Source organism: Manis javanica, chromosome 16 (genome assembly GCF_040802235.1).
Source record: "Manis javanica isolate MJ-LG chromosome 16, MJ_LKY, whole genome shotgun sequence".
Lineage (NCBI taxonomy): Eukaryota > Metazoa > Chordata > Mammalia > Pholidota > Manidae > Manis > Manis javanica.
In genome coordinates, this window is record NC_133171.1 from 47,528,678 (window position 1) to 47,552,005 (window position 23,328).

At 51.8% G+C, this 23,328-nt stretch overlaps 2 protein-coding genes across 3 annotated transcripts; both read right to left on the reverse strand.

Annotated features, from left to right (window-relative positions):
- Nucleotides 1–140: 140 nt before the first annotated feature.
- Nucleotides 141–8,871, reverse strand: LOC108401009 (uncharacterized). Of its 2 annotated transcripts, XR_012126003.1 has the most exons (8): nucleotides 8,416–8,871; nucleotides 7,881–8,210; nucleotides 6,469–6,544; nucleotides 5,041–5,159; nucleotides 3,653–3,756; nucleotides 2,549–2,789; nucleotides 1,425–2,200; nucleotides 141–1,292 (listed from the first exon to the last, which is right to left on the reverse strand). XR_012126003.1 is itself a non-coding variant. In XM_017666677.3 (7 exons), the coding sequence occupies exons 1-6, from the start codon at nucleotides 8,765–8,767 to the stop codon at nucleotides 2,568–2,570; spliced, it is 1,203 nt and encodes a 400-aa protein (XP_017522166.3). In that variant the 5' UTR covers nucleotides 8,768–8,871; the 3' UTR covers nucleotides 141–2,200; nucleotides 2,549–2,567. The 2 variants fall into 2 exon arrangements, 1 of the variants encoding a protein (XP_017522166.3); XM_017666677.3 differs by having other exon boundaries at nucleotides 141–2,200.
- A 126-nt stretch (nucleotides 8,872–8,997) lies between these two features.
- On the reverse strand, nucleotides 8,998–20,123 carry TREML2 (triggering receptor expressed on myeloid cells like 2). The gene is made up of 5 exons (XM_017666679.3): nucleotides 19,852–20,123; nucleotides 17,391–17,711; nucleotides 13,691–14,108; nucleotides 12,592–12,698; nucleotides 8,998–12,303 (listed from the first exon to the last, which is right to left on the reverse strand). Exons 1-5 carry the CDS (start codon nucleotides 19,901–19,903, stop codon nucleotides 12,209–12,211), a joined length of 993 nt encoding a protein of 330 aa, XP_017522168.3. The 5' UTR covers nucleotides 19,904–20,123; the 3' UTR covers nucleotides 8,998–12,208.
- Between the last annotated feature and the right edge of the window lie 3,205 nt (nucleotides 20,124–23,328).

Genomic DNA, 23,328 nt, shown 5'->3' on the forward strand with positions numbered 1-23,328 from the left:
AGGCACCTGACCCCTGGGGTGGCTCCTGGTGCTACAGCCAGAGCAATGCAGGCAGGAAACCCAGGCTGGGAAGAACATGGTGAAGAAGGGCTCCCCCGGTGGGTATGTAGATAGAAATGAAGACCAAAGCAGAGGCAATATAATGATTGGTAAGAAATATATATTTGGTGATTCAGATGTCAGAAATATATTTCTTAGATATCTGGTCTTCAGGCTCAGTTCCTGAAAATACTTCAGAGCCATAAAGGTGCAATGGGTGTCTTGTTATTGATGAAGCTGACTTTTGGAGCCCACCCAAGGGCAGGGCTGGTTACCAGGCGGACCAGCCATGTGATTAGAGGGAGGGACCTCGCAGCCCCCAGGCCCCAGCCTCCAGGGAGTGAAGAAGGAAGAGGGGCTGGAGGTTGGGGCAGCCAGTGGTCAGTGACTTAGTCCATCATAGCTATGCAATGAAGCCCTCATGAAAACCCATGAGAACAGCGTTTTGGCCCTTTCTTACCCTGTTTCCTTATCAGAGAGCTCCCACCCTTGGGGAAACAGAACGTTTCCAAGTGCTACTGAGCCAGGCCCCAAGCTCCATGAGCATAGAGGCTCCTTTAATTGGGCTCTTGCCCTATATAGCTCTTCCTCTGGCTGTTAATTTGTATCCTTTACAGTATCCTTTGTTAAACAGGTAAACATAAGTGTCTTCCTGAGTTATGTGAGCAGCTCTAGCAAAGTAATAGAACCTAGTGGGAGGTCGTGGGAACCTCCAATCTGTAGCTGGTTGGTCAGAAGCACAGGTAACAGCCTGGGGCTTGTGACGGGCAAGAACAGAGCCCTTCACCTGGGGAATCTGGTGCTGTCTCCAGGCAGGTAGGGTCAGAACTGAGTTGCAGTCTCAGACACCCTGCTGGTGCTGGAGAATTGCTTGGTGTCCTGTGTGGGGAACCTGTGCACCCCAACTCCACACATGGAATTGGGTCCAGGAACCCTAAAAGATTCTGTCAGGAGCCTAGAATTACAAAGCACCAGCAGTCAAATGATGCAGTAGTTCAGTGCCAATGACCTCAGAGCAAGGTCCTGTTGGGTGGGAGGCCAGGGTGCAGCAATTGCCCAGCCAGTGGCAATCAGATCCAGGCTGCAGGAGGACTCAGGCAGGAGGACGGGGCAGAGACCTGAGGCACAAAGATGAAGCTCAGAGCATCCTGCTCTGCCCCTGCTACCACTCTCCACCCCAACCCAGGGGGTTGTTCCTGGGTGCCCCATGCAGCTCCAGACTGGGGACAGATCACATTCTCGACCCTGGGAACCTGGGAAGTAGATGAAGACAGCAGAGATGTCACAAGTGACAAGTGCTTACCTCTCCCTCCTCCCAGAGGAAGACCTCATCCTAAAACAGAGGCCTGCCAGACCCCAGCCTGCCCACCCTTCTCCTCTCTGACCTTTCTGGCCATGCTGCAGCCTGACCCTCAGGTCCCATCCTATGGACAAAGCTGATGTCTCATTGTGACTGAGAGAAAGCAATGTCCTGTCTGACAAAAACATTCACAAATGAGCTGCTTGAGTAGGAGGCAGTGAGTTCTCTGTCCTCGGAGAGATGAGAGCAGAGACTGCATGACTCACTGGGATTTTACAGGGCGGTTCTGGCACCCCACTGCCCGTTGGATTCAACGACCTTTAATGCCACTCTTGAGAAGTGATGAATCTGCAGTTCCGAGCCATCTTCCCCATGATGTGGCAGGACACCACCCGTCTGCCCACAACAGTCCAGAGTTCCCAGAGCTCAGACACCCCTTGGGGCACAGAACAGAAAGGGGCCCTGTCTCCAGAAGGGCCCCGTGAAAGTGTACTTCAGCAGAGCAGGAGGTGCCCCTCAGCCCACTGTGTCTGACCGAGACTCAGTTCGCAGAGTGGGTCACGGTTTCCATGGAAGGCAGAGGAGCCCAAGACGGAGCTGTGCTCCCACAGGGAAGCAATCACCCCGCCGCCCTGCCTGGCGAGGCTGAGGGTCAGGGGAAACCCCCATCCATGTCCTGGCAGGGTCATCTGTGAGAATCAGTTAGCACTGGGGGGCTGTAAGGAGAGGAGGAGTGGGGTGGGGAGACAGACCTTCTCTGCCTGGCTTAGAGGCTCTGAGAGGACAGTGAAGGGAGGAGGCTCTCAGGCAGAGAGAGTCACCACCAGAGGAACTTGCACAACCTGTCAGGATTTCACAGCCCTGGACAGGAAGGAAGGGAGGGTGAGAGAGAGATGAAGAATGGGTTAATCAGAGGCACTGGGCCCCAGACCCTACCTCGGTGGGCTCTGGCCCCTTGGCTTTCCTCCCAGACCCTGAGGAAGGGTCCAGAAACCCCTTGTAGGGTCCCCACAGCCTGCCCGTGGCAGCCCTCAGACTCAAAGCTTATCCCCTCTGAATTGGTAAGGTTCTCCTTTCCTTGGCTGCCCTTTCCGCCCCTCTCCTCAGGGACGCACGAGCCCTTGCTGGTTTGCGACTGTTGCCACACTGCAGTCAGCCCTTTGCTGGTAAAGCCGCCCTGTGCCCTGTAGGCATTTGGTAAGTGCTCACCGCCCAGTGAATTCCGCCCTCAGATCCTGGGCTCTGCTTCGAGGGCGGCCGACTTGGAGGGCTGGGGTCTGCTTCCAGCAATGCTGGCATATTCCACGGCCAAAGGGGGTTCAGGCTTGGGCTTCCGATTGGGGCAGTTGACATAGATGGAGTCTTCAGGGCCAAAGTACTTCAGGGGGGCAAGTGAGGCATAGCAGATGGCCCCCGGGTCCTTGCCAGAGCCCATCTGCTGATCGGAGCCCTGGGGATCAAGGAAGATAGATGTCAAGTGTACGAATCACAGCTGGGAGTAGTCTGTGGCCTCCTGGGTGCCCAGAGCTGGGTGGAGGGTAGAACAGGGATAAGGTATGAGACAGAGTATGGATTCCACAAAGCCTCCAGGAATGGCTGAGGGCAGCAAGGGTGCCCTGACCAAACATGCTGAAGAATAGGCTAGGGAAGACCACACCAAGTGCGATCCACGGACCAGCAGTACCCAGAAGCTTGTTAAAAAGGCACAATCTCAGATGCCAGCCCAGATCTACTACAGCAAAGTCTCCGGGGTTACAGCTCAGGAAACCACTTTAACAAGTTCTCTAGGTGATTTCTATGCCAGCTCAAGTTTGAGTAGCATTGAGCTAGAAGAGAACTTGGGAAGGATGTCACTTGTAGAGATGATTCCAGCATCCCAGGGGGTTGGAGCAAATGACTTTACATCCTCCCAACCCTATGATTCTATAATTTCAAGAGTTTTAGACCTTTAGACAAGACAGACTGACCCAAGGGAAATGGCCCAGGTCCCAGCCTGTGATAAGAAAACCTATGTGTTTTTACCAAGTAACACCTTTCCACACAGCTGAGTGGACCAATGGTGACCAATCCATGGCTTGACTTAAGATCCACGAGATGGGCCCCCATTAAAAGCTGTATCCCTCAGGGGTGAAGGTCAAAGGTTGGGTCAATCAACTTCTCTCTCTCTTTCTTTTTCACCCTAAGGGTCTGGACTGGGAAGTATCGGGGAAGGATGCACGCAGGGGAGGTAGTAGGGGCACAAGTCATCCAAGTGAACCAGGTTCAGAATAAACCAAGCTGGGAAGCTAAAAAAGAACAACACAATAAGGATACCCAGGAAAGCTGAGATTCGTTCCGCGCCAGTGAGGTGTCCTTCCTATGCGCAGCGGTCTCCTCATGGGCTGAAATGTCACAGGTGTGGTGGAATTCATCCTCACCTGTGAGAAAACAGCCAAGGTTGGGGGAGGAGCCACTGCTTTCCTTCCCTTCCCCCCCCCACCCCGTCCCGGAAGTAGGGCTGGGGCTTGAGGTCCCAGCGGGGCAGAAGGGACTCTGATGGGGAAGGGGCCGTAGCTTGGCCAGGAAATAGCCTCCAGCCTGGGGAATCCCTGGCAATCTGCACAGATTAGTGTCCAGGGTGTGGACATTAGTGCTAGGAGCAAATCAACTGACCCCACCCCGTGAGGATAATTTGTATATAACCAGTAACCTTAGGTAACCTTAGTCAATTCCAGGTCACTGAAAGTTCCAAATTTAAACATCAGATTAAAATATGATCTATTTGCTAATGAAGTTATATATAATGCCTTTCAAATTTTTAGACTAGGGACCACAATGAGAAACATTTTATCTTATTCCCACATAGACACACACACACATGCACATTCACACATATACTCATCTAAAATAACAGTTCTGTGAAAAAAATATTTATCCTTCCAATGTGCAAAACATTTTATTTGGCTTTTCTATTTTGTTTTATAAAAATACTATAGTGACCTACCAAACTGACTTTGCACAGTTAGAAAAATATGTATGTAAAATTTTGCAATACACTGCTAGTTCAGGATTTTTGTAGCTTGAAAATTTTAAATTGATGAGGTCCGGTATAACTCTGACCCGCTCCCACATTTCCATCTTGTCAACAGATACATCTTTGGGTTATGTGGTTAATAAATACAGAACACATATGTGCTGAACAAATCAACCAACAAAAAACAAGGGAGCAATCATCAAAAGGCACTAATCTAATAAATCATACAAAATGCTGTAGCTTTTACATGTGATTAATGCTAAAAACTTAAAACTTAGAAGGTTAAAAAGTCAAAGTGTTTTCTGGGAAGACAAAATTTAAAAACAATAGCAAAATTTAAAAATATATATCATTAATCAGAAAAGTTTTTAGTTAAATTTGTTTTTAAAAAAATCTTTAACTATAAAAAGATGGCAAAACACATGATCCCCAGTGGATACATGAGACCCAGTTTTAGGCAAATGGGTACTGAAGTGGCTTTGGGTGCGCTGATCTCTCTTGCCTTTGAAGAGAACTGGCCTCTCCTCAGCACCGGAAAGCCTCCTGTTCTGGCAAAGCCACTTCATCTGTGGGGACTCAATCTTCCTTGTTGGTAAAATGGGATAATAAACCTCATCCCCACAGCTCACAGGCGTGTTTTCATGGCTAAGCACTTGGTGGTCTACTCAGAGCAAGCAGTGGAGTTTACCTTTCCGAGCCCTTCCTCGGCCTTTCCAGAGGCACAGGACTATGAGGAAGGTGAGCACCAGCAGCAGCGAGACGGCCACTGTCGCGCTGAAGACCACAAGATTCCGATTGTTTGGGGGGCTTTGGAAGAAGGACAAGCCAGGTGAGGAAAGTCGGAGCCCACCTCTGCCTGGAAACCTTCCCTACCCCCATGCCTGTTGTCATGACAGCTCCTCCTGCTGGGCTGGCCAGGAGTCAGCCCAAGGTCAAGGGCTGGGCAGCTCCATCTCTGGACTTGTCTCCTCTGTAAAACGGGAATGTCAGTGGAGACTGTCTTTCTTTGTTCCTTTCCCTTTCTGCCTGCTGACCGCTTAACTTGCCTCTGGACCCCTGTTAAGGGATCTGTGCTCACGTCTCTCACATCCTTCCCTTAGCCAGGCTCCATCCCAACTCCTGAACCTCAGCCCAGCCCTGGAGATGCAGTCAGCCCTCAGAGAATTCTGCTGCAATTTGACCAACAGCTCGGTCACATAATAAACACGTTTTAATAGGCCCTGTCTTAAGCCAAAGGAGGAACACACAAGCAGACTTTCTTACACCACAGCAGTCTCCTAGGGAAAGCACCTGGTCTGGTCTGGCAAGGGCCAAAGGCCGGGAGGGGGCAGCAGCCCTAGGGACATGGCTCTGCTCCACGGACCAGGGCTGATTTCAGGTGAAATGCCTCGAAGCAAGGGACTGTGGTTTGCAAGAGCCCAGGATTCACAGGGATGGTGGGTGGGAAGAGGGCAGGGGAGGACAGAGTCAGGAAGGGAAGCAGCCATCAGGCCAGTCCCCAGGGTGGGGCATTGAAACCATCAGGCAAAGGTAGAGAAGAAAGCAAGCCCCTTCCCAGGACCCCTGCGGCTCTGGAACAGCACCCCTGGTCCTACTGAAAGACAGGAGGGCTGGAGGTGGGCAGGGGACAAGCACCAGCCCTGGTCGGGTCCCCCGCCCTGGGCCCTTTGAATCCAACATCTCCTTCGATCCTCATAGGAGCCCCATAAGACAGTGGCTCCCCAGTGGGGGTGGCTGTGTCCCCCGAGGCAAACTTGGCAATGCGCGGACACATCTTTGGTTGCCACACTGGACAAGTCAGGGAGGTCTGCCATAGCCATCTAGTGGGCAGAAGCCAGGCGTTCTGCTAAATGTCTTACAGTGCACTCTCACAAGGAAGTCTTTGGCCCCAAATATCAATAGTGCCAAAGGTAAGAAATCCTACATTACTGGACCCATCTTGCAGATGAGAAAACTGAGGTTTAAAGAAGCAAAGTGACCTAAAGTGAATTGTCCTACTCTCATTATGTCCCCTGAGAGCCAAGGAACCTCAGGAATGTGGTAGCTGGAGGCACAGGGCACCGTTGACAGTGGGTGGGAGGAAATGGAAGCTGAGAAGACAGGGAGGTGACAGTACCTGTCAATGGCAGGACTGGTGGTGGAGGTCCAGGTTGTGGTCCTCCTGGTGCTCCTGGGAGTGGGCAAGGTTGAAGCTGTAAGAGATGACAGTGAGCAGAAGACTCCTAAAACTGTTTGCCCTGCACCCCAGGGCAGCCCACTCCTGGCCCCCAAACTCAGGTAGGGGGAGCCCACACAGGGCCCTGGACCACATGAGGACTCTGGGAAGCAGTGCATGCCCTGCAGACAACTGGAGGCATCACACTGAGGCTTTGGATTAGGTACCACACTGTCACTCGGGTAGTGGAGAGATTCCACAGCTCTTCTGTTTTCACTATTTTTGAACTTGAATGCACTTCCAATCTGTAATGCCGCCTCCTCATTCCTAATACCTTTTATCTCCTTTGCATAAATTCCTGCTCATCTAGTAAGGCCCAGGTGCTGTAACCTCCTCTGAGGAGTCCTCCAGAAAAACCCCATACCATCTTCCCCAGCAACCTGGCCCCTCCCTTCACTGGGTCCCCATCAACATGCTCTTGCTATGTCACCTACCACCCAGCATCAGAGCCTTTTATTTACGTGTCTGTCTTCCTGGTTTGGCTGTGGGCTCTTGCAGCATAGGATGGGGTCCCGAGGTTTTTGATGGAAGGGGTTCCAGAGCCTAGTCCCATGCCCTGCATAGCGTAGGTAATGAGCCAAGGGTGATGAAGGACCGAGCAGCTGATCTGAGTCCTCCAGGACCCAGAAGGTTGGGCAGACCTGACAGCAGGGCAGGGGTGTGGCAAGGAGCTGTTCAAGTCCTTACCATCACAGAGAAATGCAGGGGGGCTTTACAACTTTGGGGTTTTCAGGAGCAACACCTGGAGGCCTCGGGTTAAGGGTAAACCCAAACGTCCCATTCTGAGGCTTAAGGTGTCTCAACTATTAGAAGCAGGTCCAATGTGAGGACTTGGGGCCTCTGAGCCCTCGACCGCTACACTTCCCAGCCTCACCCCCCTCCACCTCACCTATCTGCCTATCTAGCTGTCTCCTGTTTATCCACATTTCTTGTACCCCACCCAGTTACCTGAGACCGATCCCAAGCACACTTTGAGAAAAGTCAGGGGTAGTGATACCCAGGAATGGACTGATAAGCCAGGCTTGCCTAAGCTCAAGGACTTTGGGATAATTACAAATCAGTAGAGGAGTCCCATTAGTGGCAACGAAAATATTCGGAGAAATGCATGTGGTTGGGAGGAGGCCCCAGCTGAGAGCTCGTGGGTCTGAGCTCCAGCCCCAGACCTGCCCTTCACCAGTGGGCATCTTGGCCAAGGGATCCCCAGGCTCAGCTATGAGAGGGTTGAAGGAAATGATTTTTAGGGTCCTTTGTACCTCTAATATTTTACAATTCAAGAATTCTGAGAACCACACATAAGAAGGGAAAGAACTCACCCTGAGATACCACCAGATGGATGGTTCTGAGAATAAAGATCCCAGGAGATTCGTAGATTCCACACCAGTAGAATCCCGTGTCCTTTACCCTGAGATCAGCCATGGTGACAGTGAAGTACCCAGATCTGAGGTCATCCTGGATGGAGTATCGAGTCTCCCAAAGCTCAGCCTTAAGTCGGGGATGGGCAGCTAACATGGTACAAGTGTACGCCGATGTTTGCCTGCACCAGATTTTCACCTTGTTTAAATCTTGCTGGGGCTTATAAGGGCATCTCACGGAGACTGTCTCACCTTCCAGTTTATTCAACTCTGGATTCTGTTCCCAGGAGCCTGAGGATAAATTCCCAGGTCAGGGATCCCTCCAACTACCACTGCAGGGCTGTGAGACGGGGCCCCCTCCTCAGGGAGCCCCGCTCTGTGTCTACACTCAGTATGCGTCCCGAGCCAGCCCCCCGCTCCCATCCATGCAGCCCCCTTCATCCCCACCTCACCTAGCCACACCTCGCCTAGCCATCCGCCCTCCTCTCCTGCTCACCTGAGGCCAGAAGCACCAGCAGGATGGGTGGCAGCAGGTATGTGGCCTCCCACGCCATGAGTCTCTTCTGGAGCTGGGGTGGGAGCAGGGAAGCCCCTGAGAAGAGGGAGCCAGTGCTGAGGGATTCAGTGCAGCCACCCCAGCCTGTTGGGGAAGAAGAGCTGAGGTAGGCAAAAGCCTCCGATGGGGAAGTGGGAGGTCTGGGAGGAGCAGGAGGTCTTGGCCTATAGGCAGGACCCCCAAGTGCTGGCGCTACATCTGGGCCTGGAACCGCAGCTCTGGGACTGCTCTGAGGCTGCAGGGGCTCTATAGCTACTGCTGGGCTCTCTCCAGGCAGGCTTTCCCACCTCATCTCACTGGCCCTGGGTTGGGAAATACGTGAAAGTCCAGGACAAAACTCTGGTGAAATAAGAACCTTTCTCCTCCTCTTTTTCCACCCACTCTCAACTTCCTCCCAGCCTCAACTTTCTCCTCCCCCTCAAGTAAAGTACTGACTGAAGGTGAGTGACAGAGCTGGGGAACCCTTCTGAGGCCACCAGTGGTCAGACACTTCTTTCCCATACCCGCCTGGGAAGTGGGAAGTTCTGTGGCGCCCTGAGGGGAAGAGAAGAGTGACATGGAGAGCCATTTCCAAGCGTGAGGTGCAGGAAAAAGTCCCTGCCAGGGCAGGAGGGCCAAGTGGGGTCAGGACCAAGGGGTGGGGTGGGGCGGGGCGGGCCAGAAGGTGAGGGAGGGGAGGGGGCTCCATGGCTGCAGTAATCACTCCCTTAGCATTTGTTGAAAGATCACAGTAATCAAGCACATTTAGAAAAAAATTATCATTAGACAGCAACAGAGAAACAATTGTCCCAGGCTGCTGATAGGTAAAAGATAACTGAGCAAAGAGCAAACCCTGTAAAGGCACACAGTGTGGTAGGGTTTGCGAGGAGCAGACTCTGAGGTGGAGATGAGCAGTGGAGGTTTAATGTGCTCAGGAAGAGAGCACAGGCCCGGGGAGGAGCCGGGCTGCCCTCGGCCGGCAGGACGCTGGGGCCACCTCGCGGAGTTCTGATGCAGGATACCCTCCCGGATGGCAAGGGTTGTCTGGGTCTTTAGCCCCCTTTGTCAGTTGTCAGTCATCGGTTGGTCGGGGCGGTGGGCTGCCCTGGAGGGAGTCTGCCCTTGGTGAGGCCACTCTGGGCAGCTAGGGCAGCCCCCAAAGAGTCTGGCAGAGAAGGCCTTCCACCGTCACTACTCCCTGCACTGGAGCAAGAAGTCCATCAGCCCTGGAGGAGTGGGTGGCAGTGCAGCACAGTGTCCACCCACTCAGTCTGATCCAATGAGAAACATTTTGTAGCCATTTGGAGAATGGAATTTGCAGCTGGCCTCACAGAGGGAGCACGTGTCCAGAGGTGTCAGATCCACCTGTGGACCCTGCAGTAGGAACATCCCAGTAGGGGTGGGGATGGGGGCTGGGTTCTCTTTATCCATCTTCCCCTTGCTCAGGACAGGAAGACCGTCACAGGGGTGCTCTTTCGCCAGAGGAAGCTCAGGAAGCTTTGTTATCTCACCCACTAAGCAGCAGCCCTGGCCTGCCTGGATCTGCTGGGGCTCCAGGAGAAGGGTGAGAACAGAAAGGAAGAGGGGAGAGGCTGGGCCTGGGGTACACCCAGAGGCCTGGAGGTCCAAAGAAGCAGAGGGTCTACCTCCTTCTCTGTGCCACGTCCTTACCGTGGAGTTCACAGTGGAGGCAGGCTCCACATGTGAGCAGCTCGAGCAGGTCCTCCTGGTTCCAGGTGCCCTCATCCTGGGCAAACAGGGATGGCTGCTTCCTTAAGCTCTACCCTGCCTGACATCAGGCCAAAGCAAGGGACCTCCTCCTAGGTCCGACCCGGACCACGGGGGGCCTGTCCATGTAATGACGTGCCCTCCCTAGCCCCTTGAGGTCAAGGACAAAACAGATAAATCAGGTCTGAAGGTCATAAATGTAGAATGTGATGAAAAATATTACACCTGGAAAGGAACTTGAAGACCAATAATCACAAGGCATTTACTTAGCTGTAGAGGTTCATGTTATTTCATTTCATCCTAAAAACATAAGTCTTGAGAGGTAGGAATTACTGTCCCCTTTCATAAAAGAGGAAAAATGAAGCCCAATAGGGTTAGTGATTGACATGGGGTCACACAGTGACAGGTGGCTTCTCTGGGTCTGGGTCTGGTCCTGGGCCCTCCGCAGCGCTCCCCCACCAGACACTGCTCACAGACAAGAGCAAGCTGTCAGAGTGCTGCTGAAGGATCATGTGTGGGGGTGCACTCTTGGGGTGCTCTTTTCCCCCAGGGAGGTAAACCCCTCCTAGTTACACACCAGGGCGGTTGCCACACCCTCCCAGTAGGGAAGATGGTGTGTCTGAGTCTCCCCTCTACTGCCCTCTCCTGGAGACAGAGAAGTGCCTCCTCCCTGATGTCTGCCAGGATTGTCCCTATCCCCTGCCCCTTCCTCTCCCCCAACATCCATCCTGGAATGGTCTCGCTGACTACCCACCAAGGTGCTGACTGTATCACTCTCCTGACTGTGATGTTTATTCTCCCCTCCGGGAGAACCCTGATCCAGGGCCAAGAGCAGAGATGCCACTACTCCCAGGTGCTTATTCCCATCACTCCAGGCTGGTGGACCCCCTCCCCCTCCAGAGGAGAAATCCTGCCCATACTCTCCAGCTTTCACTGCAGAAGAGGCTGAGTCTGAGCCAGGCACTGGTGAGGCAGGAGCAGACTCCCGGGGCTGCTGTGCCCAGGCTGAGGCTCGAGGCTCCATGCTCCCTGCCCCGCCCGCCCCACCAGGCAGTCCTCCAGGCTCTGGTCCACTTTGAGTTGTCTTCTCCGTGTCAAAGGTTGGCTCTTGTCTTCCCAGGGGACAATGAGTCCCTGGGATGGAGTGATCCACCCCTTCTCAGAGCCACGAGCACCTGCAGGAGCCTCCGAAGGGCCCTCGATCCCCTGTGCGGACTTGGCCCTGGACCCCAGGTGCGGGAACTGGGGGAGAGGGCCCTGAGCTCAGCCTCCGCACGCTACTGTTGGGATAGGAGCCGATGGGCTTCAGCCGCCCATGCACAGCTTCGCCTGCAGGGGCCAGCAAGTAGGTGGCGGCAGTGGTGGGGTGTGGGCTCCATGGCTCCCAGGACTTGAGGGAGCAGCTGCAGTCAGGGCAGGCCAAAGGCCCATCAGGGAGCACATGGCCTGGGGAGTGAGGGGCTTGGACAGGCACAGCGTCCTCTGCTGCTGACACCTTTGTGGATCCCCGTGTCTCAGATGGTTCCCTCTCCTCCTCCAGGACAGGGCCCTTGGGACACTAGCTGCCTCTGGGACTCCTTCTTCCCAAGTGTGTGGGGAAGCTTCAGGAGAGCCAAGGGAAGGGCACAGGGTCCCAGGTGAGGAGAGGGCACCTGTCTGCCCCTCCCTCCCCTCAGCTCAACAGTAAGGGATTCCAAGGCTGAGTGGAGCTGAGGTTCTGTCTGGATACAGCACCGCTGGGGCCTCTCTGCCATCCAGCTAGGACCTGGGGGTCTGTGGCTCTGAGCAGAATCCCCTTGATGGCTCACAGGGACTTCCTGCCTGGTGCCCTCCACTCCAGGCCCCTCACCCAGTTCCTGGCAGCCCAGGAAACTGTGTGGCTGAAGAGCAGCCTCTGACTCTGGGAAGCCTGGGTCCAGAACTGCACCTGTCCTCACCCCCAGCCTGGCTCCCATCCAGCCAGGTCCCTGTCTTTGCTCCTCTTCTGGCCTCCTGGGGCCCATCGGGAGAAGTTCCACCACAATAGTTAAGTGGCCTCAGGCCAAGCAGGCTTCCACAGAGGCTGCGGTCTTCCAGGCAGGTCCCTCCAGGGCCTAGCAGGTTCACTGCATATGCTGTAGCCTGTGAGCACCAGGGAGAGGGAGGATGGAAAAGGGCGCCCCCTCTCACCCCCCTGCCCCTGGGCCAGGCCAGCTCCTCTTCTGGCTCCGCCCTCTGCTTCCTGCCAGGCCAGCCCCCAGAGGGCTAGGCTCTGCTGCCTGCCTGCCTGCCTGCCCCGTGGGTGCCCTCCTGACTGCACACAGGCAAGGACACACCACCTGGGGACCGAGTGTGGTCAGGTGCCCTTGAAAAGCATGTCGCCTCCTAGTGCTCTGCCCTCAGGAGGCTGGGAGGGTGGACTCTACTCACTTCCCATGTGTCTCTTCTTCCAGAACCCATAGACCACGATCAACATCACGGGCACCAGGAGGAAGGTCAGCAGCCCCACCAGCACAATGGGGTAAGAATCCTGTTGCCTGAGGAGACGGGACAGAGTGGGGAGGAGGTAAACACCAGGTTTCTCCACCCCAATGCACATCTTTCTGCAGGCCATGCAGGAGGAGTTGGACCCAGTAACACCCTGACAGCCCCTGACAGGCAGGAGTGACCATGTCCCTTCCTTGGACACTCTGAGGGGAGCAGCCTCTCCGTTATTCCCACAAATCTGCTCATCGCCAAGGACAAGGACTCCAGGAGACCTCCAACTATAACAGAAGAGACCACAATATTTGCTTTGCTCACATTGACTGAGAATGGCTCTCCCCACCTTTGTCCTCTGTGACAGATGCTGTAGATGTCCACTTGTACCCCCTCGCCTATACTGCCTCAATGTACACCGGTTATCAGCACCTCCATTTATATTCATTTTGGCTTGAGGACTTTCTCTTGTCTCTGGAACCCTCCACGGCACACACGGCAGGTCCCCCCTCCCAGTGACCAACAGCACCCGCCTCTCCACCACAGCACCCAGCAACAGTATCAATACCCCAGCTCCCTGAGTGTGCAGGCAGGAGCTTGACCCTGGGCCTGAATTTCCCCAGGGGGGTTGCGCTCCTGATGCCCAGGGTGGTGGCTGGCTTGATGAAGTGTTTGTGGGCTGCCTTCCCTTCCTGTTCCAGTGTCCCAAGTACAGTGCAGATCCTGACAGCGGAGTCTGCTCTGGGGGAACCCAAATTAAAGTGTCCCCCATTTCCCACCTGAGCTGCATCCTAGTCCTGTCCCTCCCCTGTCCTCTCCTCTCCACCCACAGACTCTTGTGCTGACCCCTCATTGCCCACTTCCATCCTTTATGTCATGTCCCCATCCCAGCTGCCCGTCCCCCACCTCCCATTCAGCAGGGCCGCATCACGTTCCTGGAGGATGACAGAGAAAGGTCTGCTGTGACATTTGCACCATGAGGTCTGTCCAGGTACCAAGAACTATTGCCACATCTGGGAAAAAACCATTCAATCCCAGGGCCCAGGGGTACCTGATGGGGGATAGTTTGTTGAGGAGAGATCTACTGGTGTGGCACATTGTCGTGGCGGGTGATCTGGTGTGCAGGTGCCCATCCTTGGTGGAGATGGGTGCTGAGCCAGAAGAGGAGGTTCTGGCATTGCTGGGGGATGCAGTCACTGCCAGGGACCCTGAGGTCCTCCTGGGTGCTGTGGTGGAGAAGCGGGTGCTGGTGAAGCTGTAGCCTGTCACAGAGGTCAGTCGGATGGAGCCTGAGGCGGTGGAGGGCAAGAGTCTGGCCAAGGTGAGGTGGCCAGGTGTGAGCACCGTCACGCTGGGAGAGAAGGGGGCAGCAGGGCCTGAGGTGGGGGCTGGGCCCGTTGTGACGACAGTTCCGCTCTTGAGGATGTCAGCCAGCTGGGTAAGAGGAGAGTTTCTCTCTGTTGTAGGGGCTGAAGGACCAGAGAGAAAGGAACGTCAGACTGAGTTGAGGGCCTTGGTGCTGGGAGCAGGCCTGTCCTCATCTCCCCTCCTTGACTTCAGGTCTAGGATTCTGCTTGGCTGAGTGACCATGTTTGCATTTGTTCAGAGGGTGATGTCAAGGAGAGAAGTAGCCACAGAAAAGAAGAGACTTTCACAAATTTCTTTAGTCTCCCTGTCAACCTCCTATCTTTGTCATCCCCTCCAAGGTCCTCCCTTAATTCCTGTCCTTGCCATCCCCATCTCTCTCGTCTCATCTAGACCCTCCTCATTTCTGTGGGTCAAAGATTTCCCTACTACAGTGTTGAGCCGGGATGTCTCCAGGTGCTCCATAATTGGCACCTGGGGTGCAGGATGAGGACAAGGAAGCATCACAGGCCCAAATCCCAAAGGACGCCACAGCCATAGGGCTGGATGCTGTTCTTGGGGGTTATTAACAGACACCCCAACTGGTCCTGCTACCCTCATCCATCAACTCCACCCTTTACCTTCCCACATGCCGTTTTCTAGAAGAAACCTGGCATTTGGACAGGGAAAGAGGAGGGAGTTGTAGGAGGCGGGAGGTCCCTCTAGGGGCAGTGCTGGGTCTATCTCTGCAGAGAAGAAAACTGGAGAGAGATGGCGGGAGTGAGGGTGGGGGTGGATAGGGCTTCTGCACATCTGTGTGCATGACAAGGTTGTGTTCCTGAGGGCCAGATGGTCGCCATGGAAAATGGCCATTTTTCTGGGCAAGGGAACCTGGAATACCCAGCATTAGTGAGGGTGAGAGTAGGGGAAGATGCTGACCTGGAGCCAGATCACCCACATCATCCTGTTTAGCAAGGGGAGACCCCCACAAAGGACTCTTCGAAGAACTCACATTTCTGTGATGGAACTTCTTTTCTGTGCCTTTGGAGAGCCAACATCAGGACTCCCTAATCACAGAGGATCTCAAAGGACTGGGCAGAAAAGGAGTGACATGCAACAGAGAGAGAACCCCTACAATGGGCAGTGAACTCCACACCCACTTCCCTCTGTCTCTTCCTTCCTGCCTCAGTACATCAAGGAGTTGGGAGGGGAGGTCCAGGAGAGGGGAGCCGAGAGGAACCCCTGCTTCCCCAGCAACCAAAATGAAGTGGGGGTTTAGGTTGCAGGCTATTTCGCCTTCTCCACTTCAGGTGCCTTGGGCCATAACATAACTGTTCTTCCAGGGGGAGTGGAAGAACATATGTTGCTAATAGTTTTCAGTTGGGCTGAGGATTTTTTATTTCCTAATAACTGAAAAGGTCTGCAAAGTTGGAATCTTTCCAAATTGTCAAAAGAGATGGACGGTGGGATTTGGCATAGTACAATGGGCGAATGTGCTCAGAAAAAACCATCTCATGTTTGTATCCCTACAAATTAGCACTTCCACATAAATGGGTTTCAACTACTTCCTTGGGTCTAAATCAGAACTGGAGAGGGAAGGAATGAGAACTGGCTCCACGTATTAAAGAGAGCAGTTGTCCTAGCTCAGACCCAACAGAAGATGCCGAAGCAGGTGGTTAGGGGCTTGTGGGAAACGCAGACAACGTATTTCATGATCACTGCCTCCTTCTTTTCAAGCTTTCTTGCCAGCTCCTCCTCATCATCATCACAGAAGTGTAGGGAGGACCTTGGGGTTTGGGGCTTGGCCCTCCTCTCTTTTTCTACATTCAAGGGACAGCTTTTATATTGTTTTGATTTTTCACTGCTTTACTGAGACCTTACTCACATTCCATATAACACACCCATTTAGAGTGCCAAATTCAATGTTTTTTTTAGTATATTCACAGAGTTGTGCGACCATCACCACAGTTGATTTTAGAACATTTTTATCATCTCAAAAAAAACCCACCCTTTAGCTACTATTCACTTATCTCCTCTTCCTTCCCCTCAGCCTTGAGTGACCACTGATTTATTTTCTGTCTCTATAGATTTCTCTAATCCTTGAGACTTTAATCTATCTTACTGAGATACTTCTGAATGTATCCCCAGCTCTGATCTCTCACCTGAATTCTACAGGGAAGCTCCTGCTTTTTTTATGCACTTGGGAGTTCTAGGCTATATACTAAACTTAACATGACAACATGCACCTTTTTATTTTTCTTCTCCAAACTAGCTCCTCTTTCAGGATTTGCCCAAAAATGGTACCATCGTCTACCTTGCTGATGAAATAGAAAACCCTGGAGTCATCCTTGATTCCTCCCTTTTGCTTACTTCCCACCTGAGCAAACCCTGACTTCCCTCCAAAACATACAGGGTGGGCAGGAAGTCTGAACATCATAGATTTGAGCCCCTTCACTTCCCTCCACCTACTACTCCAGGGCCCACATCCTACTCCACCATCATTGCCAGCCAGGATGCCCACCATGACCTCTCTGCCATGTTCTTACTCTCCCACAATCCATCCTCCACACAGCAGCCATTATTATCTTAAAAACAAGCTACATTATACCCCTCAAACTTTCCAGCAGCTTCCTATTATACTTAGAATAAAACTCAAACTCCATAGAACTTTAGGATTACTGTTGGACTTCCCAGCCTCATCTACCACTCTGTCCACACTCACTGTACCACATAGGCCTGCCTTATCCAGGCCCGGCTCCTTCTCACCTCAGGGCCTTTGCACATGGATTTCTCCCACCTGGAACACCCTTTGCAGCACCCACATTTCAGCAGGTCAAGAAAGCTGTCATCATGCAGGACTCTACTCATGTCATCTTCTCAGAGAAGCCTGCTCGGATCCCCAGCCCTACAGCAGCTCCCCAACCACTAGGTTACTTTCTATTTCATCACACTGCTTTATTTTCTTACGAACATCTGCAATTATTTGTCTGATCACATGCTATTGCCTGTCACCTCTCATAGGGCAGGACTGGGTCTGTTTTTGCTCTTCACTATATCCTCAGAGCCTAGAATAGTGCCTGGCACATAATAGGGATTCAGTAAACATATATCAAACTGATGGCTGAATAAAACAAAGCACAGAGAGTCCTGAGTTTGAATCTTGTCTCTGCCACTTGCTAGCTCTGTGACCCTGGACAGGGTCAGAGCCATGTCGTGCCTTGTAGATCTTTTCCTCATCAGTAAAATGGGGATAATAAGGCCCATGAAGATGTCTGTAAAAGAACTGTGAAAACCTACAGTGACATATGTCCATTGATGGAGTATTATTCTTAGTATAGCTGATGTTAGCAGAGTGCAGGGCAGTGAGGACACCCCCACGTTCCCAGAGCCCCAGCAGGCCTGCTCACCTGGAGACACTTCCAGCAGGAAGCCCATCAGAGGGTACAGGGTTCCAGAGCTGTTCCGCATGCACCAGTACCTGCCCGAGTCCTGGCGCCTGAGGGTCGTCATGGTGATCTTGACCACCTTGGCCCGAACATCGTCCTGCAACAGGTAACGTGGCCCCTGCGCCCAGGCCCGGGTGAATCCTGGCTCACACTTCTTCCTCCTGATTTTGCACCACACTTTGCCCTCCACGAGGTTTTTGCGGCCCTTGTAGGAGCACAGCACGGACAGAGTCTCCCCTTCAAGGTGCTGTACTTTGGAGTACACACTCTCAGCAGGGGCACCTGCAGAGACACAACTTATTGAGCAAAATCGGCCAAAGAGGAGGGAGGAGGCCATCCTGAAAGTCAGAGCTCCTGGTGAAGGCAGAGCGGGCGGATACTGCTCCATTGTCACGGTGCTCACAGTCTGAGGGAGAGACACAGCCCCACTGAGAGCTCCGCCCACTCTGATGGGGAAGATACCCAGGCCCTGCCAACAGCTAGCTCCCAGTCTGAGAGGGGAGGCACAGGCACCTCCCTCCAGGAGCTACCAGTCCGCTGGAGGAGACACAGCCCTGTCCTCTGGAGAGTTCCCAGACTAGTGGGGAAGAAAACAGCCTGTGCCCGCAGGCCGTCCTACAATGCTAAGGAAGATACAACACTAGCCCTCAGGGAATTCCCAGTCAGCCGATGGAGACACAGGCATTTCCATTCAGGGACCCCCCAGTTTAACGGAGAAAACACAGCCTTCACTCTCAGGGGACTCTGTCAGACACCATCCCTTCCTTCCTGGCATTTCCTGGTCTGATGGGAGAGTGATAAGCTCTGTCCTCAGTGTCTTGAGGGGAAGACCGAAGTGAGAAGATGCAGACACAAACAAGTCATTATTAAATTCCAGAGCACAACTTAGGTAAGTAAGGAAATCCAATATTCCAAACAATTTAGGGTAATTTATTTCACAGATAGTCATCTTTTCCACAGCAAGTTCTCGTAGTTCATTCTAGATGGTGTATCATTTTCAAATAGTCTAGTTACATGAAGCTCACAGGTACGCCCAACATGCATATAAACTCACTGGAGTGCAAAACTCTACAGTTTTTCATGCTCAACTGCAGGAGGCTGTACTCTGTGTAGGATTCAGACATGGTCCGTGGACTTCACAATCCACGGTCTGGTGGGGAGTGAGTAAAACTAGGGGCTTAAGTGGTGAATCAGGGGACAGGGAGAGGGAGAAAACTGTGGTGGGGTCCCCTGTCTCCTCTGCCTGCCGTAAACTCGCCACGCTCTCCTCCAGCACCTCCAGAGCCGCTTGTGAATAAGCACACACACAAAACTCTCTCCCCAGCAGGACAGAGTAGAGAGCACACGGTTTGGTGTCTAAATAAGCATGGGTTAAAACTCTGGTTCCGCCGTTGATTGCGTGAGCAGATCACTTAACATCCATTTCTTCCTCTGTTTCAGGAGGGCATCGATAACTGTGCCTCGGGACAGCACCCTGAATGTGGTTAGGGCTCAGTGCACGATTCTGTTTCCCAAAGGCAGGTGCTCCAAACTTCTCCGACGGAGCCCAGAGCTGTGACAGCCAAGGGCCCGCCACCCCAGACATCTGCCTTAGTATCTATCCCAGCTGCCCGGGTAGTTGAGGCTCAAAGTAAGGCAACGCCCTCTCTGAGCACAGTTTGTCCCACGCAAACCAAACAGAATGATCCAACTCAACTATTTGGTGGGTGGGAGGTTTAGAGGACCCCAAGACTGCCCAGCACAGGAGCCACTCTCTTGCCCTGGCAGACTGAGGGGTGATGCACGGGAGGGAAGGCCTTGGGAAGGGTCTCCAGGACTGTGTTCCTTCGGGCCCACCTTCCACCCCTCCCACAGGCGGTGCCCAGAACGGAACAGGAAATGGTAAACTGGTTGCCATGGCAGCGAGGGAGGCAGACCTGGAAGGGGCCCCCTCAGGAGCATCTAGTAGATGTGGGGTAGGAGAGGACTTCAGGGATTGCTTCCTGGACAGGGGTTAGTGGCCTCAGCTTTCTGAGAAAAAGCTCAAAAGCTCAAGGTCAAAGCACACACATGATCAAATGATTCCTGTAAGAACCAAGCAAGGCTTTCCCAGCAGAGGCCAAGGGCAGGAGGCTTTTGTGTGAGGACATCGTCCCTGGCTGGAGGTCCTGAGGAAGTCTGCAGATAAAGGGGCCCATGCAGAGAGAACCCAGAACTTTATCTCAGCTTGCGAGGCCTAGGTCAGCTTTGCCTGGGGCCAGATGGGCGGATGGAACCTCTCACCGAGCTCTGCTAAGGAGCTACTGCGTCAGTCCTGATCTCCTCCGCCTCCTCCTCCAACCCCACAAAACACTTAACGAGGTTAGTGGACAAGGGAAAGCAGGGAGGGAGGGCCCGGATAAGGCCATTCCCTGGGGCGAGGCCAGCCCACGCACCCACTCACCTGAGACGTGGCCCTGGAGCCACAGCAACAGCAGCAGGACTGTGGGGGCCATGCCTCCATCCAGCTGGGGACAGTCACAGGCCAGCAGGGGGCCAGCGCGGCCCGGGCACCCAAGGCCCCAGGCTGACACGGGACTCTCCGTTTGGGTCTGCCAGGGAAGGACCTGGGGTTATAAACGTAAAGTTGCCCATTTAGGGAAGTGAGGAAGTTGTGGGACCCGCCGTGACCAGCAGACCGCAGGGGCCGCAGAGCCTGTGAGAGGGCGGGGCCGCCGCTGTTTCCGCCCTCTTCCTTGAAACTTCAGGCAGGTGGGGCTGCTCCACCCAGTCTGGGGCCCCCGAGCCCAGGGAGGGCTTGCAGGGTCCCCATCCTCTCCAGATTCCCTCCTGGCCCAATAGGGGTGTCTCCTACTACAGGGGATCTATCTGTGAGGTTTCTAGACCCTCAGGTAAAGACTTCCCTGGAATTCTCAGAGACCCAGGTTCAGGGGCCAAAGGGCTGAGGCAGGTCATCTCGTATCCTACATTTTTCACAAACAGGCGTTCACAGGGAGGTTCTGAGAAACTCATTCATTCATTCATTCATTCATTCATTCATTCATTCATTCATTCATTCATCTCTCCCAGAACATTCATTGTGCTGCCCTGCCCCTCTCTCTCTCTGTCCCAGGATTCTGGCTGGTCAGATCATCAGTCATGCGATCTTATTTTTGTCACACTTAGAGTAACAGGGTAAAAAGATGCAAATCTTAAGACTAGAGCATAAAGTTTGGGTTCGGGGAGGGGCTCCTGTGATCTCTCACGTGAGGGCACGCACCTGAGCGCACACACACTCACACCCAAGCTGCGGCTCCTGTTTACTACTCAGTGTCTCCTCAACCTTATCCTTAAGGCTCTCCACCTCCCCTGCCATCATGCCATCATGTCTAATTACCCTCTGGCTCTCTCCAGATTGCTCCCTCTTGCAGGCTGCCTAGGCAACGCCAGGGCTTCCCCTCCCCCACCTCTTCTCCAGAAAGCAGCCGCCAGCCCCTTCTTCCCCCAGCTCTGGCCCCCCGCCAGCACACAGGCATGCCCACTAAACTTCCGCTAACTCAACCCTATCTCGCCTATACAGCCGCCAGCTCTAGCTGAAATGACCCAGCATTTGGCCCAGGACCCCACCCTTCACTTAGTCCCGGGGACTAAGAATCAGGATAGACTTAAGACGCTGGAGAGCTGTGTCATCTGCTCCTCTAGGGTGGTGGGACCCAGGTGGACCCCCCTCACTGTGTGTGCCCGCCTTGCTCACCTCTGCCAATATTCTTCTCCTTAGATGAGATTCAGAGTAAAAAGTCCTAAATTTTCATGGCCACAATCTTTAAACCAACCTTGAACTCCCAAATCCCAAACCAAGAAAGTTTATCTTTGCTGACTCCAAACTTTTAGTTCCTTAATTTATTCATTCATTCATTCATTTTTGTTCTTACAATCTTATTTTGTAGATACCAGTACAGACATGCGCTCTGTGGAGTCTAGGCATTTGGGGTAGAAGAATGAGTTAGTTATTACTTGAGACCTCTCAGCATTCAGAAGATACTTTATGCTTTCCTTATTCACCCTTTTTTTTTTAAATGTCCTTCCCGCAGTCCACAGGTCCCTGAGGCTATCACCGTCCTAACACACGGGATCATCCTGCCTTCCTCTCCTCCATCAGAACAGTTAACAGCTCCAGGAGTGGAAGATCTCATTTATCTCCTGCGGGCACTTCGTGCATCTGGAATCAGTGCCGCTATGAATCCCCTACAGTGTACCCACCCCTGAGTGAGACACAGTGAAAAATGTGACCCCTTTAGCTATGCCTTAACCAAACATTCCCATTCCACTGAAAGAATGAGTATAAACTGGATCCAGTGTTTCTTGAGGGACATATGAAGGATTTATCAAAATCTCAAATATCATATATACTTTAGGCTTTTATCTGTGAAATAATTTAGCACAGTATAGTATTTTTGTTTCTTCATATTCATTTTCCCATTTAAAAAATTAAGGTCCAATTTACATAGATTAAAATTCACCCTTTTCATGGAAAGTTCTTGGAATTTGACAATCCCAGAGACTTCTAACTACCACTCTAATCAAAATACAGAGGCTCTCCATTATCTCTAAAATTTCCCTGGGTCCCTTTGGAGTCATCCTTTGCCCCACCCTTGGTCCCTAACAGACACTGATCTGGTCTTTTTCCCTCTATAGTTTTGCCCTTTCCGGAATGTTATAAAAATGGAAAGATGCAGTGTGTGGCATATTAAGTTGGCTTCTTTTACTTAGTATAATGCATTTGAGATGTTGTATATTGGGTATACCAATACTTCACTCCTTTTTTTATTGCAAAGTAGGATCCCATTGTTTGGATGTACCACAATTGTATATTCACACCCCAGTTGAAGCACATTCAGGTTGGTTTTCAGTTTGAGGTTATTTCAGATAAAACCACTACAAATATTTGTACACATGTTTTTGGGTGAATATTGGTTTACATTTCATTGGTTCACATAGTGGGATTGCTGTGTTGTATGGTAAGATTATGTTTAACTTTAAAGAAATTGATAAATTATTTTCCAAAGTAGCTACACCATTTTGCGTTTCTACCAGCAATGTTCCAGTTGCTCCCCACACTTGCTAGCATTTTGATATTGTCGGGTATTGGTGTTTTTCCCCATTCTGATAGTGTGTGGTAGTACTCGTTGTGGTTTTGTTTTACATTTCCCTCACTAATGATATTGAGTATCTTTTACTGTGCTTGTTTGCCTTCAGTATATCTTCTTTGAAATAGTACCTGTTCAAATCTTTTCCTTATTTTTTATTTATTTTCTTACTTTTGAAGTTTGAGAGATATTTATATATTCTGATATAAATCCTTTATAAAATGTGTTTGCAAATATTCTGTGGTTTGCCTTTTTATTTTCTTAATGTCTTTCAAAAGCAAAGGTTTTTAATTTTGATGGAGTCCAATATATCATTTTTTATGGATCATACGTTGTGTGTCATATCGAAGAAATCTTTGCTTAACCCAAGGTCCCAAATATTTTCTTAACAGAGACATATCACATAATATAAATCCACCCAGTTAAAATTTACAATTCACTGATTTTCAGTATATTCACTGAGTTGTACAACCATCACACAATCCAATTTTAGAACATTTTCATCACCTTGCAATGAAATCCTATATCCATTAGCAGCCACACCCTGTATTGGTGTCCTATTACTATAAAATTGGTGGCTTACAACAACAGAAATTTGTCACTGAATTCTTGACACCATTGTCAAAAAAATTAATTGACCCTAAATGTTAGAGTTTATTTCTGGACTCTCAATTCTACTCACTGATCCATAGTCTAACTGTAAGCAATTACCACACTGTTTTGATTACTATAGTTTTGTAGTAAGTTCTGAAATCAGGAAGTGTACATTCTCTAACTTTGTTCTTTTCAACATT

Bases quoted from the DNA above. Each gene is read 5' to 3' on its own strand.
- LOC108401009 (XM_017666677.3), bottom strand. From the start codon at position 8,767: ATGAGGTGGGAAAGCCTGCCTGGAGAGAGCCCAGCAGTAGCTATAGAG. The intron at 6,545-7,880 runs GTGAGTTCTTTC...CATCTCTTACAG, and splicing joins CCATCTGGTGGTATCTCAGG to CTTCAACCTTGCCCACTCCC. The intron at 3,757-5,040 runs GTAAACTCCACT...GTTTTCTCACAG, and splicing joins CCGAGGAAGGGCTCGGAAAG to GTGAGGATGAATTCCACCAC.
- TREML2 (XM_017666679.3), bottom strand. From the start codon at position 19,903: ATGGCCCCCACAGTCCTGCTGCTGTTGCTGTGGCTCCAGGGCCACGTC. The intron at 12,699-13,690 runs GTACCCCTGGGC...CCGTCTCCTCAG, and splicing joins AACAAACTATCCCCCATCAG to GCAACAGGATTCTTACCCCA. The intron at 12,304-12,591 runs GTGAGTAGAGTC...TGGTGCTCACAG, and splicing joins GAAGAAGAGACACATGGGAA to GCTACAGCATATGCAGTGAA.